We start from the raw sequence: 16,117 nt of genomic DNA, 5'->3' as shown, positions 1-16,117 counted from the left end.
GAAATACTCAATGAGTATCATTACACCCCATTAGGAGGTCACCAAGGGGTGAATAGGACGTTCAAACGTATAAAACAAGTTTACAATTGGCCAAAAATGTATAAGGACATAAAAAACTTCATTCGAGCATGCGAAACATGTCAAAAAAATAAAACATACAAGAAGACAAAAGTTCCGATGGTACTAACAACTTCCAGATATCCATTTGAAAAATTATTTCTCGATGTTGTAGGTCCCTTGAATCAAACTGAACAGTTCAACAAATATCTGCTCACTTGTCAAGACGATCTCAGCAAATTTTCTATAGCGATTCCAATTCAAAACCAAGAAGCCAATACTTTTGCCTGTAACATAATTTGCAAATTCGGTACACCCAAAATGGTACTAACTGACCAAGGTACCAATTTCCTTAGTCAAATTTTCAAAGAAACCTGTAAAATATTAAAAATGAAAAGTATCCAAACGACTAGTTACCATCCGCAAAGTAACGGAAGTCTGGAAAGAAGTCATAGAACTCTAACCGAATATCTTAGAAATTTCATCAACAAAGACATGAATAACTGGGATGAATTCATGCCGTTTGCCACATTCACATATAACACTACTCCGCATACATCTACCGGTTTTCCTCCGTTTGAATTGTTATTCGGACATAAGGCGATCTTACCGTCTACAGTGATAAAAAACCCTGAAATACTTTACAATTACGACGACTACTATAACGAACTCAAATCTCGGTTGCAACATACACATGCAATGCCCGTGAAACATTGCTAAGAGCTAAAGAAACCGCTAAAGAACAATATGACAAAAACGCCAAAGATATCCATTTCAATGTAGGTAACAAGGTACTACTATCAAACGAGACAAAACCAATAGGAAAATCTAAAAAATTACTTCCATTATACACTGGTCCCTATGAAATAACAAAAAGAAATTCAAATGTAAATTACACTATAAAGGTCAAAAATAAAAACACAAAAGTTCATGTTAACCGATTAAAGAAATTTATTGAGGCTACTCAATAAAAACTCAATTATGTTGTTCCAGGTTTCCATCCAATATGTCACTTCTAACTTGGTTTCCATTTTGGATTTTCATTATTTACCATGGCGAGGTAAATGGTAATACTCATTACTATAACAACACTCTTCTTGAAACTACTTCTGGATTACACTACGAAAAGTTAAACAAATTAAAATTATCAAACGCTGAATGGAAATTAGTTACTCACTTAGACTTAGAAGAATATCATGATGAATTCAATTCTATCCAATTTTATAATCAACAATTATTGTCAATTTGCAAAACCGTAACCCAATATCCTCTCCAATGTGGAACTTCCCTAAAAAACTTATTATCATATGTCATGGAACAATTAACTAACAAACATAAGGTTATATTAAACATGTTGGGAGAAGAACTCTCTACGCGAACAAAACGCGGATTAATCAATGCGATCGGAACAGTTTCGAAAACTCTTTTCGGAACTTTAGATCAAAACGATGCCGAATATTAATATTCTCAAATAATTAAGCTTCAAAACGATCAACAACATTTACACAATCTCCTTAAACAACAAATAAGTATAGTTCAGAATACCATTCATATTCTTCGGTCATCTTCAAATTTCGCGAACGTCAAAAACAGTTTAGACAACATAACACAACACGTAAACGATTTTAGTAAAAATTTAACAGCTATTAACGCGAAAACGATCGTACTCGAACAAATTGAATCTTCATATGAAATACTGTTAACATCTATGATATCAAATCAGGGTAATTTGCTGAACATTACTTACTTTACTAGCGCACCCATTGCTTTAAACGACTCAAATTACATCTTCATAGCACCAAAAGAACCTTACCTGATCATTGACGCCTTTAAACAATATTATTTCCAAATGAATTTGCAAGAGTTGCAAGCGTGCACAAAAGGTTCAGCTACCTACGTCTGTAAGCAAACAAAACCAATTTATTTAGTCCACATGTACGGAGGCTGCGAAGCGAGTCTATTCGTGCCTAGGTCGCACATTCCCGATAATTGTGATAAACGATTCATGGCTTTACGCAGTACCTAAAACAGAACACATAGATAGATCGTGTACACCAGGTACTGAGCGAATATCAGTTACCTTAAATAAAACCGGAATTTTAACATTACACCCAAATTGTGCGGCGTATACAAATTCTTTAATTTTAAAAACACAAAAGAAATTTTGTTCAAAAAGATCACTTCGTACTTATCACCTTTGAATTTGTTACATTCTTTTGATAGTATTTCAAATTTAGAAACCTATGTAAAAAGTTCATACTTACCGGTATTAACCAATCCACTCGTAATACCAAACACAGATGTTACCGAACTACAAAAAATTAGTAATAAAATAAATTCACTAACAATAGAAGCAAATTATCCTCTTTCATCGCCGTCATATTTTCATCATGTTAATTTTGGTATAGGAATTTTCTTTGTTTTTATCGTTATTATTTTTATTGTTTACCTTATATATGTTAAATATAAGCTGTATCGTCGAAATAGAATTAAGGAAAACATTCAAAATAAAGATATAGAATTATCAGCCGCAACCGAAGAAGTCGAAATTGAAAATTGTACCACTAACCCGCGGTACAATTTTCAAAAATAAGGGGGGAGGGATGTTGTAATCCACCCTTCGTTTTTAAATTGTATTTGTTAAAATGAATTATTACTTTGTCGTTAATTCTTGTTAATCTAACTTCGTAATTTTTGCAACAAATAGGTTACACTTTTTCTTTGTTTCAAATTTTGCTTACGTTTACGCATACGGACTTGAAATGCATTTCTCAGAATTTCATTATAAAAGCTTTTTCATTGGTCAAATTGTCAGACCACCAAGTTGCAAAAGTTAAAGAAGGGATTTAGTTATAAGTAGGGGAAGAACAAAGAATCATTATTAGAGTGATCATTATTAGCATTAGAGTTAAAATTATTGTAAAAACTGTATTGATATCGTCGAATGGTCAAGCCACCGTATTGTGCCAAATTTCGTTAAAAATAAATTAAATCAGTTAAGGAAAAAGTTGTTTAATTGCCAACGAAAATTGGTAAGCTAATGATTCGCTGATTCCATAAAAGTCAGCTACATCCAATAAAATGTTGCCTGTAGCAAAAAAATCTTAAAGTAAGCAACAATCTATTTGAAACAGGGATTGCAGAATTTCTAAAAAAAATTAATTATTAATTCTTCTAGTGATAAAAATTAGGTACTATACATATATAATACCTCCTCGTTCGTGGTTTGATGTCATTATCAATTTGTGCTAAGATGTGGTGAAAACACACATTCCTTTGATAATCGAAATCTTTTAATAAATTCATCAGTTTGATGGCAGACGTAGTCTATTCTGTTAAAATTAATTTTCTCCAAGATTTCTTGCTCATCAATTTCAAACCTTTCGAAATCCATGATTTTTTATTCTATCTCTGTGTAACACTGTTATAACACGACAATAACACCGTTTTAATCACTATTATGGAGTTTTGAGCGAACGTAAGCATTTATTATGATTTTAGGTTAGATTTATGTTACGCCATCTGGTTAAAAATACCTTGAACCAAGTTTATCAATGAGGTAAATATTTAACCCGACCCCCAAACCGATAGTTAAGGATAGACCGAAAATAACTATTAGTTAGCGCTATCAACAAGGTAAATATGGTGGTAAAAGCCGATTTTTGTGCTAACCATTAGTTAAAGTTAACAACCACTTTAACTAGAGGTGGTAAAAGTGTGCCTTAGTAGTAAAAATTTAAAAGTAAAACTATTATATAATTTATTCGTTAAAATTTATGAATTTCATCAAAAATCTTTCATAAAATCCGTGATTTCATTTAGAATCAAATCACCCCTAAAAATGGCATTAATGGCATTAAAATAAAGGCATTAGACCCATTATTGGTAATAATAACACCGTAACTTGTCGAGTCGCTACAATCATTCAAAAATTCCTTTTTGCAACTTTTAAGGATAGTTTTCATTATAATGTTTTAAATTCACAGGATCTCATAAAAAAGACCACAAATTTAATTATTTCTAGGAAAACTAGACTTATATCTTTTGATATTACAAATCTTTATGCCAATCTCCCCATAAAAGAGACAATTACAATCATTAAGATCAGTTAAGGCTGTATTCTCAGGGCCGAAAATTTAATTCCAATAAAACGCAGTTACCGTTTGATATAGACAAAAAACTTTCAAATAAAAAATATATAGAAAGACTAACTCTAGGGCCTCACGGTGAGATATTTAGATAATTGTTGATAATAACGGAGATTAGGAAGAGATTTAAGAAAAGTTTCGAAACCGAGTCCTTGGTGCAGTAGATAATAATTTTCCGGTTACTTTTTATATATACATTTTTTTGAAATTTTTTGGTATAAATGAGCTAGATTGGAATTTCCCACGGTAAGAATATTCTAATTTCTTTGCTAATTTCAATTTAGCTGCGCCCTCAAAGGGTGCATGGTGTGGCCAAACAGATTGTGCGAGCGGTCTGTTTATTTACATTGCATCGTTTACGATCTTATCGTATATTTCGACCATTTCGTATGAATAGCATTGTTTCAATTGCTTTGAAATAAAACTATATAAGTAGGTGAAGCTGAATACTATATAAATGTATAGTTTAAGGTAACCGAATTAAATTCTGATTATTTATTTTTTATTATAATTAGGTCCGCCATTGAACTAGGTAACTTCAATTATTAATTTCCTAAACATTACTATTATTAATTTTTTTTAGTAGTAATAAATATTTTGGTTTAGTATTAAAAATGGTTTTAAATAAAAATACAAAAAATACGAATTTTATTTTAAATTACGACTGATTTCCTGTTTTGAACGGTTTATGTATATAGGATAATTATGGTTTTGGTATTTCGGTCCTTTGGTTGAATAGTTTAGTTTAGTGTATAGATTTAGTGTTTAATTAGTGATTAGTGATTTAAGTTTGAGACAGTGACTTTATAAATATTGTATGTAAAATATGGGTAAAACTAAAACGTCGTTTTGTAAATTGAAATCAAAAAAGAAGAGAGCGATTCAAGCCAGTAGAGCCTCGCGAAGGCAAATCTTTATCATACTCTTGATTTATTATAATTTCCCCGAAGCCGATAGTACATGTTGACATTTTTCTTCGCACATTTGTAGAATTATTCAATCACATAGTGAGTGAATAGAAATCCCTGTAGCTGAGAATGTTGCTATTTATTTTGGGTATGTGAATATTATAAGATATAAATAATTATGAGAATTAACTACATATAACATTTTTTACAGAATAGATCAGATTATTCCAAATCAACCCTCCCCTCAATTACCAATAAACACTTCTCCCATTTTAGAATTATTACATGATAATGTACAGGTAATCATATATAAGTAATCAATAAAATGAGGGTAATAAAAACATAGTGATCGCATATTTTAATAGAAGAATTATTTTTATAGTGCAATGTCGACTGGTCGCCGTATTGTGGATGTGGGTTACATAGTAAAGCAACTAATTGAACATAAACACGTTGCGTTATATAACTGTACTGTAGCAAATTTACAGTTTGTTAAAGAAAATAGAGACGGCTTTGCAAGCTAAATCACAACTAGAAATGTACTCTGAAAATCCTTTTAGTCAACCTAATGTTAATATGGCGGCTGTTTCTGGTACTATTATGTCTGGAAATGGTTTCCAACAACTGAGTGAAATAACAGCTTCACTCAACATACCACCTATATCTAAGCGTCTATATTATAAACATCAAGAAGATTTACACACAGTTGTTGGAGAATGTACTTGGAGTGAAATAGAAAAAGCAGGTAACGAAGAAGTACAATTAGCAAAGGAAAATGGCGACATAGATAAATTTGGTGTTCCATTATTAACGGTTATTGTTGATGGTGTTTGGTCCAAACGCTTGTAACGTGTATCATTATAAAATGATTGAGTAAATCCTGTTCATTCTTAGGCCTGCATAATAGGGATGCGAACAAAAAAAATAATCTTTTAGGGAATAAGAAATAAATTTTGTATTATATGTGAAAGAGCAACCGCTCTAAATATTGAAGCTAAACCCCACGCATGTACCAAAAATTTTAATCGGCCTTCTACAGGGATGGAAGCATCTATAATTGCAGAGGGCTTCAAAAAGAGCAATTGGTAGGAGATGGGGACAGCAGTGTGTACCGAAAATTTCTAAATGTAAGACCCTACGGGAAGCAATTGGTACAAAGGATTAAATGCTCTAATCATCTTTTGCGGAATTATTGCGTAAGATTAAAAGAAATAAGTGGACGAAAATTCAGTTACGTTCGTTCCTGTTCAACGTTCCTGTTAAGGAAGTTAGTAGAAAACAATATCCGTAGGCTTCGAACGGCTGCTCTATCTGCTGCTAAATATAGGGCACTCCATAAAAATGTAAGGCTCTTATCGCAAGACCTTGCAAATAGTGTACATCATGTATTTGGTGATCATTCCAATTGCAAAACATACTTTTGTAAACGCCAACAATTAGGCGAATGTAATTGGATAGAAGAATTAAAAAATTGTGGGTTAGATGATGAAATCAATTCATTCGTGAACCGTCTAATTTTCAATGCACACAGTTTATTAACAAATATGTCGAGAAATGTGGCGGAATGTTACAATTTCGTTATCGCAAAGTATGTGGCAGGTAAACGAATTAATTATTGTAGAAGATTTGGTTACAATTTGAGGTGTAATGTAACAACTATCTCATACAACACCAAAGGAGAAGCAATTAAAAGTATTCATAAAAAATTATCTGGAAATAATTTAGGAGTATACACTCAAAGGTATTCCGAATTAAATTCAGGGCGTGTTCTAAACGTAAAATTTTCCAACAGAGACGTAAAGTAGCAGTGCAACCAGTTAATGAAAATTACGGTTTAGATGAATTGATACCAGATATGTCGCCCGCTAAATACACCGCTAAAAAAGAAGCGTTTTTATGAAATATTTACAAACCGGAAGACGAGTTAGCGGAAATAGAAATTAGGACAGCGGGACATTCCAATAGTCAGCTTTGGTACGAGGAAAGAAGTAAGCGGCTCACAGCTTCCAACTTCGGAAGAATTTGTAAGAAGAGGGAGAGCACTAATCCATCAAATATTGTCAAATATTTAATTTACCAATCCTTTCATCCGACAATAGCAATGCAATATGGCATTGAAAAAGAACCTATCGCTAGGCAACAACTTGAAAACGAACGACAAGTAAATGTTTTGCCGTGTGGTTTGTTTATTGATAAGACGGACTGTTATTTAGCTGCATAACCAGATGGGCTAATAGGGGAGGATTTCTTGTGTGAAATCAAATGTCCCTTTTCAGCAAAGAAATTAACGCCAAGAGCGGCAACAGAAGAAGGGATAATTAAATTTTGTAAACTTATAAATAATAAAATGGTTTTAAATAGAGGTCACGATTACTACTTCCAAATTCAAGGACTATTACATATAACACGTTGCAATTCGTGTTATTTTGTTGTATGGACACCACATGGTATCGAGATAGAAATGGTATAAAGATACAATAACAAATGTTTAATATTATCATTGTTTATATTACTATTTTTTTTAGATTTCTAAAGATCCTAATTTTTGGAACGACAAAATGAAAGAAAAGTTGAAAAAATTTTATTTTGACAACATGTTGCCTGAATTGGTGGATCCACGGCACACTAGTAGTTTAACCATTAGAAATAAAACACCCTAGATATAACAATAAAAGTAAAGATTCAACCGTTTCTTGATCTTGCTCTATTAAAATTTTTGTTCCTATAACCTCGCATTGAAAGAGTAAGGACCTTTTTGGTATTTCTTACTCCCAATTATCTATTAGTAAATTAATTTTGTCTATTATTTTCTACAATTGTGTACATTTCTCAACTGTGTACAATTTATCGGTAAATTTCTTGACAATATTTGTTACAAACCACTATTTGTCTTTACAGTACCGCGTTTTACATAAAATTTTTGATTTGTGTTCATCTGCATAATCCACAAAATCCTTGTTCTATTAGATATTTACTGATGAAAACGCTACTTACTATTCCCGTATTTCCGTCTTTTTCTATATTCTCCATAAAAAACGAGTAATATAAACACATTCAATTGAAACGGATTGCTTGGGCAAAAGATAAATAGATTGAGAACAGCAAAAAATCGATATCTGTAAGGGGCGGGGCATATGGAGAAATAAGTCCCGTCTTCTTGCTTCCGAACGTCCGTCTCCTGGGCCCCTCAAAAACTCTGTGACCGTGAGACTACAGTCTTAATTGAAAGGCGTACTGAATTGCAACTTAAATTTGTAAACATTTTAGCCCTATCCAACCTACTTGAATTAGTATGTAGTCAGAATTTCTTCATGTTTAATAACCAATATTTTCAAATGACAGACGATATTTACTTTAATTATTATGAAGCCAACGTTTATTAATACAAATTATTTAACACTCCAGTAGTCGCGCCTCCTGTTGCTACAAGAGTGGTCGCATGTCATCTCTTAGATGACTTTTCAATGCATGCAAAAGTATTAAATGTGTTGTAAAGCACCCTTTACACCCATCAATTTAATAGAATTGTTTATAATATTTTCTAGTTCATAGATGTTTGTTTATACAATTAATTGTTTACTAAATTGTGTAAAATAGCAACGTCATCAGAATTGGTTACTATAATTGTTTTCATTGCTAAATTGCTGATTCTGATATCGATGGTCTTGAACTCATTATTTTATATGTCATTCTGGGATTGGTCGATTGTATCGTCACAATCACGTGCCCGGAACTATTATAAAACATTGAATGCAAAATCATCTATCATCACTAACTGCAATCTATTGTAATTACTGATCGAACGGGTACGTTACACGAAGAGTGCTGGAAATAAAGTTAAAGTTAATATAATTAGAAGAAAACTGTCTTTTATTTGGTTTGACCAACACCCACATAACAAAAGTGGTATCAGGTGTGGGGTTGACAAAACGAAAAGTGCTACAGTTACCCAAAAACCGGAGCGAAAACGTCTGATTGTCGGCTACGAAGAGGAAATCTGGAGGAATCACATCAATCAATTTTGGTTATCGGTGAAACTGGTCATTCCTGGAAGACAGCGCACCATCTACTCTTCACGACTTCAGCTGCCGACCACCATCTGGTTGTGGATACAAGATTCATCATTACCAGAGTTGTGCAGTGTAGTGCCGCGACCGATCCCCCAAACAATCCGGACTCGACGCCACCATTATGTCATTTGCTATTGATGTTTGTCTTAAAATGATCCCCGAATTCAGTGGCGATCGGGAAAATTTGCATAAGTTTGTTGCCTGTTGCGACATTGTTTCAAGCACCGCCATGGCTCGCGTCGATAAAGACATGTTTTTAAATGTTATAATTTCAAAATTGTGTGGTTCCGCTTCTAATTTAATTAAATACAAAACGTACGCAACCTGGGATGATTTAAAAAAGATTCTACAAGAACAGTATTTAGAGAAAAGAACAATCGCGCAAATGCAGACCCAACTGCTCACTTCGAGAAAATATCCGAACGAAGATATTAGAACTTTTGCTAACCGTATAGAACGTTTAACATTAGATCTCACTGATGCCTGCATTGCAAGTAAAGGTCAAGAATCCGCGGATATTGTTAGAAATTTAAATGCAAAATCTGCCTTAAAAGCATTTGTAGAAGGTTTAAAAGATCCAATTTAGTTAGTTATTGAAACCAGCCGATTTAATAAGTTCGAAGACGCTGTCGAAGCAGCTTGCGAAGAAGAGAGCGTTTTAAATACAAACAGATCAAGTTTCGCGAGTAAAGTTAAATGTTTTCGTTGTGGAAAATTGAATCATAGAGCGAATCAATGCAAAACAAATTTAGGTTCCAGTCCAAGTCCATTATCATTTCCAAATCGCAACCCAAATGTGAAAATCTAAGCAAATGTTCACCAAATTAGTTGTAATTATTGTAAACACTTAGGTCATACCATAAACCAGTGTAGGAAACGTCAATATAATAACTCTCTTCGAAACAATCCACAGAATCCGTAAAAACAAACAAATTCTAATCCCAACTTCAGATCGAATTTTAATCGTAGTCAAAATTTTCAGAACAGTTATACCGACAATAAAAACGAACTTCCAAGAAATTTTCAGTCGGGAAACGACCAAGAGCCGAGTACGTCGGGCACAGTAACTCGAGCTCGCGATATGAAATAAAACACTTGTCTTCTACAATTTCATGCCCAACTATTAATTCTGCAAATTCCGCCAATGACTCACCGTTAATGAGCTCTGCTTCTAATTCTACTATCTCTGATTCTACTATTTTTAAAACTTCAATTTCTAATCAAAATCATGTTTTTAATATACAATGCACTGAGGGAAACACGACTTGTGTTGATTTACCACTTCAATTAGCGGCGAATAAGATTGCTAAAATGTATCTCGATAACGGTTCTGATAAAACAGTAATGTTACGTGGTATAACGAAAGATGCTGTATCCTCCTTGGGTTTAGCAATGGGCGTATTTAACATTTCTGAAACTCATAAAATTATGAATCCGATACACATTGTTCCAAAGGATTTTCCCATATCTGTTGACGGTATAATCGGTCGCAATTTCTTTGTCAAACACAAAGCAAATATCTGATACGAAAATTTAACACTTTCCTTAAAATTGAATGACATTAATTTTCAATTTCCGATATCGTGTCCATTACAAGTCACTGTATCAGCCCGATTTGAATATATCGCTAAAATTCCCGCACGAAATGATCAGCTAAGTATCTGCTTACAAAAGGAAATGCTTCCCGGAGTTTATATTGCTAATTCTATTGCTCAACCTGTTAATGGTTTATATAAAATAAGTATTTTAAATTCAACTCAAGAAGATAAAGTGATCGATTGTCGAAATTTAGAGTTTGATAAACCTGATAATTATCACATCTTAACATTTTCGTCTACTCCTTTTAATAATCGCATTGAAGAATTAACAAACCAGATTCCTACCACACATTTAAATGACGAAGAACGAAAGTCAATTCTAGATATTTGTCACCAATTTTGTGATATTTTTCACTTAAAGAATGATGTTTTACACATACCGATTCAAACTCTCATAACCAGAGCCGCGACGTTGTCGGGCAACTCATTGGCGGCTCGTCGCCTTAAAGGGCCCATACATCTGCGAACAAATTGCACAACAGAGGCTGTTGTGCAAAAATTGTATGGTGTATGGTGTTGTTCAACGTGATGCGCAACAAGTTGTAGAAATTCAAAATTGTTTGAAATTAATTGCGCAACGGATGACGTTGTGCAACTATTGCATCATATATGGGTCCTGGCTCGAGAGGTTGTACAGTTAAGGGCAGGTTTGGACAAGTTCCGCATACGCCACACACTAGTAGTACTGATAATTTTAAAATGGCGAACTTTATAAACAACAAAGACTTTTGGAGCGAATTTATTAATCTATATCGCCAGTTGCCAGAAGTGTGGAAAGTGAAGAGTGATGTGTACAAAAATAGAAACAAGAAGAACGTCGCGTATGAAAAACTAATCGAAACATTAAAGGAAATAGAACCTAGCGCCGATAGAGAGATGGTGCGAAAGAAAATAAATGTTTTGCGTACTGTGTATCGGAGGGAATTGAAAAAAGTAGTGGCGAGCTATAGATCTGGCACAGGCACCGAAAATCTTTATGAACCAAGTTTATGGTATTTTAAAGAATTAGATTTCCTCAGAGACCAAGAAAGTCAATTACCAGGGACTTCTACCATGGACGAGCCCCAAGAGACTGAAAATGAAGGCAGGGTAAGTAATCAAATCAGTTATTATTTAAATGCTGATATTATTTTGAAATAATTTATTTAAAAAGTAATATATTTTTAAGCACAACTGTGAAAAACAGATAATTTATAGTTAAGATATAATGTTGTCCTGCCACGGAACAGCTCCAACAGTATTAAAGTAATTACAAAACTGTGCTATTACTTCTTTTGCTGTTGTTGTACTGTTTCTCCCTTGAAGTGGTTGTAGTGTTTGTAACGTAGGATCTGCTCTCCAATCAGCATTTGTAAACTCTCCGGTATTTATATTTTCAACATCTATGCCGCCTTGGAAGTAACACTCTACATTTTTATGTCGTAAAAAGTTGTGCAAATAGCAACATGCTACTGTTATAGTAACAGCTTTTTCTGGACATAGATTAATTTGACTTAACAGAATTCTAAATCGAGAAGCTAGTATCCCAAATGCATTTTCAATAATCCGACGGCTGCGTGACACCCTGTAGTTATAAATTTTTTCTTCCTTGGTGAGGTTTCTCTTGCTGAATGGTTTCATTAAATTCTCCAGAAGTGGGAAAGCGTCATCCCCTACGAAAACACAAGGCACTTTGGTATTAGTTAAAGGCAAATTTTCCGGTTCAGGAAGGCCCAAGTTCTTTTCTACAAGTTTTTTATAGAAGAAGGTATTTGAAAACACCCCTGCATCAGAAACACGTCCATTAGCGCCCACATCAACAATCAAGAATTCATAGTTTGCATTTACAATTCCCATTAAAACAATACTAAATGAATGCTTATAGTTGAAGTAATAGGAGCCTGTTCCGGGGAGTTTAAATATGTGTATATGTTTACCGTCTATTGCCCCTAAGCAAAGAGGAAAATTCCACTTCGTTTCAAAATCTTTACTTACAGCTCTCCACTCATTTTCACTTTGTGGTAGCTTTTTAATAATAATTTATAGAATTGCACCTTGAATCATGCACAATTGAAGAGCCCACTGCAAAAAAGACGAAAGATTTCTTGAAATTCCGCCTTTTTGCAGTGGACTCTTCAATTATTATTTATAGAATTGTTTAATAAAGAAAAGTAGGAATATTATAAACCCATTTTGGCCTTTTATAGGATTCTTCTCGGGACGATGGTAACCCAGAAGCAAATGCAGCAGAAGAGGAAAATCCAGATACTTCTCAAGAAATAGAAATGCCGGAAGCTGCCACAGGACGTAGAGCTCCAAAACGAAAAGGGACAACCGAGGAATCTCAGACCCGAAATGAATTATTAAGAATGGCTTGCCAACATCTGCGTGCTTCCAACAATGAGGTAGACATTCTAGCGAAAAGTTGGGCACTGGAGCTAGTGAAAATGTCGCCCGAGCAGCAAATTCACGCGAAAAAGGCCATTAGCGACATCTTATATGAAGGGCGTTTTGGAACCCTTCACAGAAATTCTGTAACAATAAATGAGCCAAACTCACGTCTACTTTCATACGGATATTCACCTCATACAAGTAATAGTAGTCTATCTCAATCATACCCTCCATCTCCAGTACAAATCACCACTCTAGAGAACAGACCACAACATTCATCCCAATACATGTACCCATCACATTCAAATAATACAAAAACTCATTACTCCCCAGCTCCGGTACAGATAGGCAGACCAGAAGACCCATATCCAGACCCAGATTTTATTTAAATATATTGTAGTAGGAGAAAGTTGCCCAACAGTCAAATAACTTCAGTTTTTCAGGTTTTATATTACTTTGTTTATTTTTAGTTCATATTATTTGTATTGTTATTTTAATGAACGTTAATAAAGTAATAATTACTTACCTTTATATATTTCTTCAAAACCTTTATGATTGCGTCACAGGTCTCTATAATAATCTTTCCAAGTGTTTGAGCAGCTATTGCTGTTTCGAACTTTAAACCCTCGTAAGTAAGCCCAGAAGTAAGGTATCGTAAAGTTGCAAATAACCTTTGCTTGGGTGATATTGCTTCTCTCATTATAGTATGTTGTTTTTCTATAAGTGGTGTTATCATTACCAATAATTCGCCAAAAGTAGTGGGGTCCATTCGTAAATAATTTTTGTAATCTAGTGGTGAACTCAATTGAAGTTCCTTGAGGAGATTTGCGTGGCTAAAAAGGGATCTTTTCTTCAACCACTCTTTCATCCATACTCTCCTCTTCCTCCTTCTTTTTTTAATACCAACATCCTCGGAGGTTATAGCAATTATTATAGCTAAACAGGCCGCTTCGTCAGATGGCATGTTTCCGTATGAACGCAACACATACAACTGAGGTTTGCATAAAATAGCGCACAGTGTATGGCTAACCATGTTTGTACAACACTTTGTTGCGCAACATCAAGTTGCCCAATATGTATGCAGGTGTATGGGGCCTATTACGGTAGAGACTAGAACATTCTTACTTGTCAAGATGACTTATCAAAATTATCTATCGCTGTACCAATACCAAACCAAGAAGCAAATACTGTCGCTAGAGCATTCACTTCTCAAATAATTTTTAAATATGGAACTCCAAAATTATTAGTCACTGATCAAGGAACCAATTTTATGAGCGAAATTTTTAAGGAAACATGCAAATTATTAGGCATAAAGCGTATAAATTGTACTAGTTATCATTCCCAGAGCAATGGTAGTCTCGAAAGACCTCACCGAACATTGGTAGAATATCTTAGACATTTTATAAATAAAGATCAAGACAACTGGGATGAGTTCATGCCATATGCGTGCTTTTGTTATAATACCACTCCTCATACCTCTACTTCATTCTCACCTTTCGAAATAGTTTTTGGACTCAAACCGATATTACCAATCGAATTAGCAAAAGACCCCGAACTTCTTTATAACTTTGACGAATTGAATTTGAATGAATTCCAAAGAACGTTATGATAAAAACAAATGATATTAAATTCCGCGTTGGCGACAAAGTTCTTTTAAGAAACGAATCGCACACAGTCGAAAAATCAAAAAAACTACAACCTCTATTCAACGGCCCCTTCGAAATTATTTCTAAAGATTCAGACGTAAATTATACAATAAGAATTAATCGTAAATTAGTTAAGGTTCATGTTAATCGACTAAAAAAAATGTTTTTGAGTAATCTTAGTATTAAACTTTTTTCAGGAATTCCACGACCATGACTTACTATAACATTCAGCTCCTAATCCTGCTTTGCATGAAGTTATCGCTTACTGATTCAGCAAACCTGTACTACAATTACACACCCATCTTTAAGAGTCCAGGGTTGTACTACGAGCAGATTGGATCATTAAAGCTTTTTAATAACAATTGGAAATTAATCACTTATCTAATTTAACTGAATTTTATATTAATTATTCAAATTTACATCACGAATTTCAGAATCTTTGTAATAAAACAATAAACAGTAACCTCGGTATTCGTGAATGTTTAGTAACCGATCACACGATTATCACTGCATTAGAAAACGCAAATCATAAACAGTCGCTCATTTCGGAATTTTTAGGTTTACCCTCAACCCTAAAGCTTAGATCAAAGCGAGGCTTAATTAACTTCGTTGGATTTGCTTCAAAAGTGCTTTTAGGTACGTTAGATGATGAAGACGCGAAATATTTTGAATCCAAGATTAACACTTAAAAACCAAATCAAAATCATTTAATTAAATTGTTAAAAGAACAGACTTCCGTAATCGAAAGTACTGTAGAAGTTCTAAATTCTTCAAGTAACGTTATTGAATTTCAACAATTTAAAGACAGAATTAACAAAATACAATATTTTGTAAATGATCTCAGTAGAAATCGGACAACTTCAGAAATCAAAAATAAATTAATTCTTCATATTCAGGAACTAAGGATTAATTTAAGTGCGTTTATTACTATGTTTAGTAATAGTCAAGATAAGCTTCTAGATGGAATTGTTTTAGCTATTAATGGTTTCCTTCACCCGTCCGTTACTGCATCGATACGTTTAGTTTACGAACTTAATTATATTAATCAACATTTAGATAATTTAGGTTTACCTATCGCCTAAATTAGAGAATGTTCACTTATTTTATAATATGATTAAAACAAATGTATTCTATATCAATGATAAATTAACTTTTATATTGTCAATCCCAATAACAGACTCAAAAACGTACAATCTAATGAAAAATTCAAGTCTACCCGTAAAAGTCCATTAAAATCGCTATGCTCTTATTGGGCCGCAAAGTAATTATCTTGTAATGGATTCAACAAAACAACAATATTTTCTTATTAACGATTTAGAA

General features: G+C 33.6%; 2 protein-coding genes and 1 long non-coding RNA gene across 3 annotated transcripts; 1 reads left to right on the top strand and 2 right to left on the bottom strand.

Moving 5' to 3' along the window:
• Positions 1 to 984: 984 nt before the first annotated feature.
• LOC139431051 (uncharacterized) lies at positions 985 to 2,059 on the bottom strand. The gene is made up of 3 exons (XR_011641368.1): positions 1,871 to 2,059; positions 1,235 to 1,345; positions 985 to 1,176 (listed from the first exon to the last, which is right to left on the bottom strand). It is a non-coding gene; the product is annotated as an uncharacterized lncRNA (long non-coding RNA).
• A 9,331-nt stretch (positions 2,060 to 11,390) lies between these two features.
• On the top strand, positions 11,391 to 13,688 carry LOC111424969 (uncharacterized). The gene is made up of 2 exons (XM_071198622.1): positions 11,391 to 11,870; positions 12,968 to 13,688. Exons 1-2 carry the CDS (start codon positions 11,391 to 11,393, stop codon positions 13,538 to 13,540), a joined length of 1,053 nt encoding a protein of 350 aa, XP_071054723.1. The 3' UTR covers positions 13,541 to 13,688.
• On the bottom strand, positions 11,867 to 14,241 carry LOC111420787 (putative nuclease HARBI1). Its single transcript, XM_071198621.1, has 2 exons — positions 13,678 to 14,241; positions 11,867 to 12,785 (listed from the first exon to the last, which is right to left on the bottom strand). The coding sequence occupies exons 1-2, from the start codon at positions 14,182 to 14,184 to the stop codon at positions 11,979 to 11,981; spliced, it is 1,314 nt and encodes a 437-aa protein (XP_071054722.1). The 5' UTR covers positions 14,185 to 14,241; the 3' UTR covers positions 11,867 to 11,978.
• Between the last annotated feature and the right edge of the window lie 1,876 nt (positions 14,242 to 16,117).

The sequence above is a fragment of the Onthophagus taurus genome, chromosome 8, assembly GCF_036711975.1.
Source record: "Onthophagus taurus isolate NC chromosome 8, IU_Otau_3.0, whole genome shotgun sequence".
In the NCBI taxonomy this organism is placed as follows: domain Eukaryota; kingdom Metazoa; phylum Arthropoda; class Insecta; order Coleoptera; family Scarabaeidae; genus Onthophagus; species Onthophagus taurus.
Note: the sequence above shows the minus strand (reverse complement) of the source record. Positions and strands in the feature narration are given on the sequence as shown.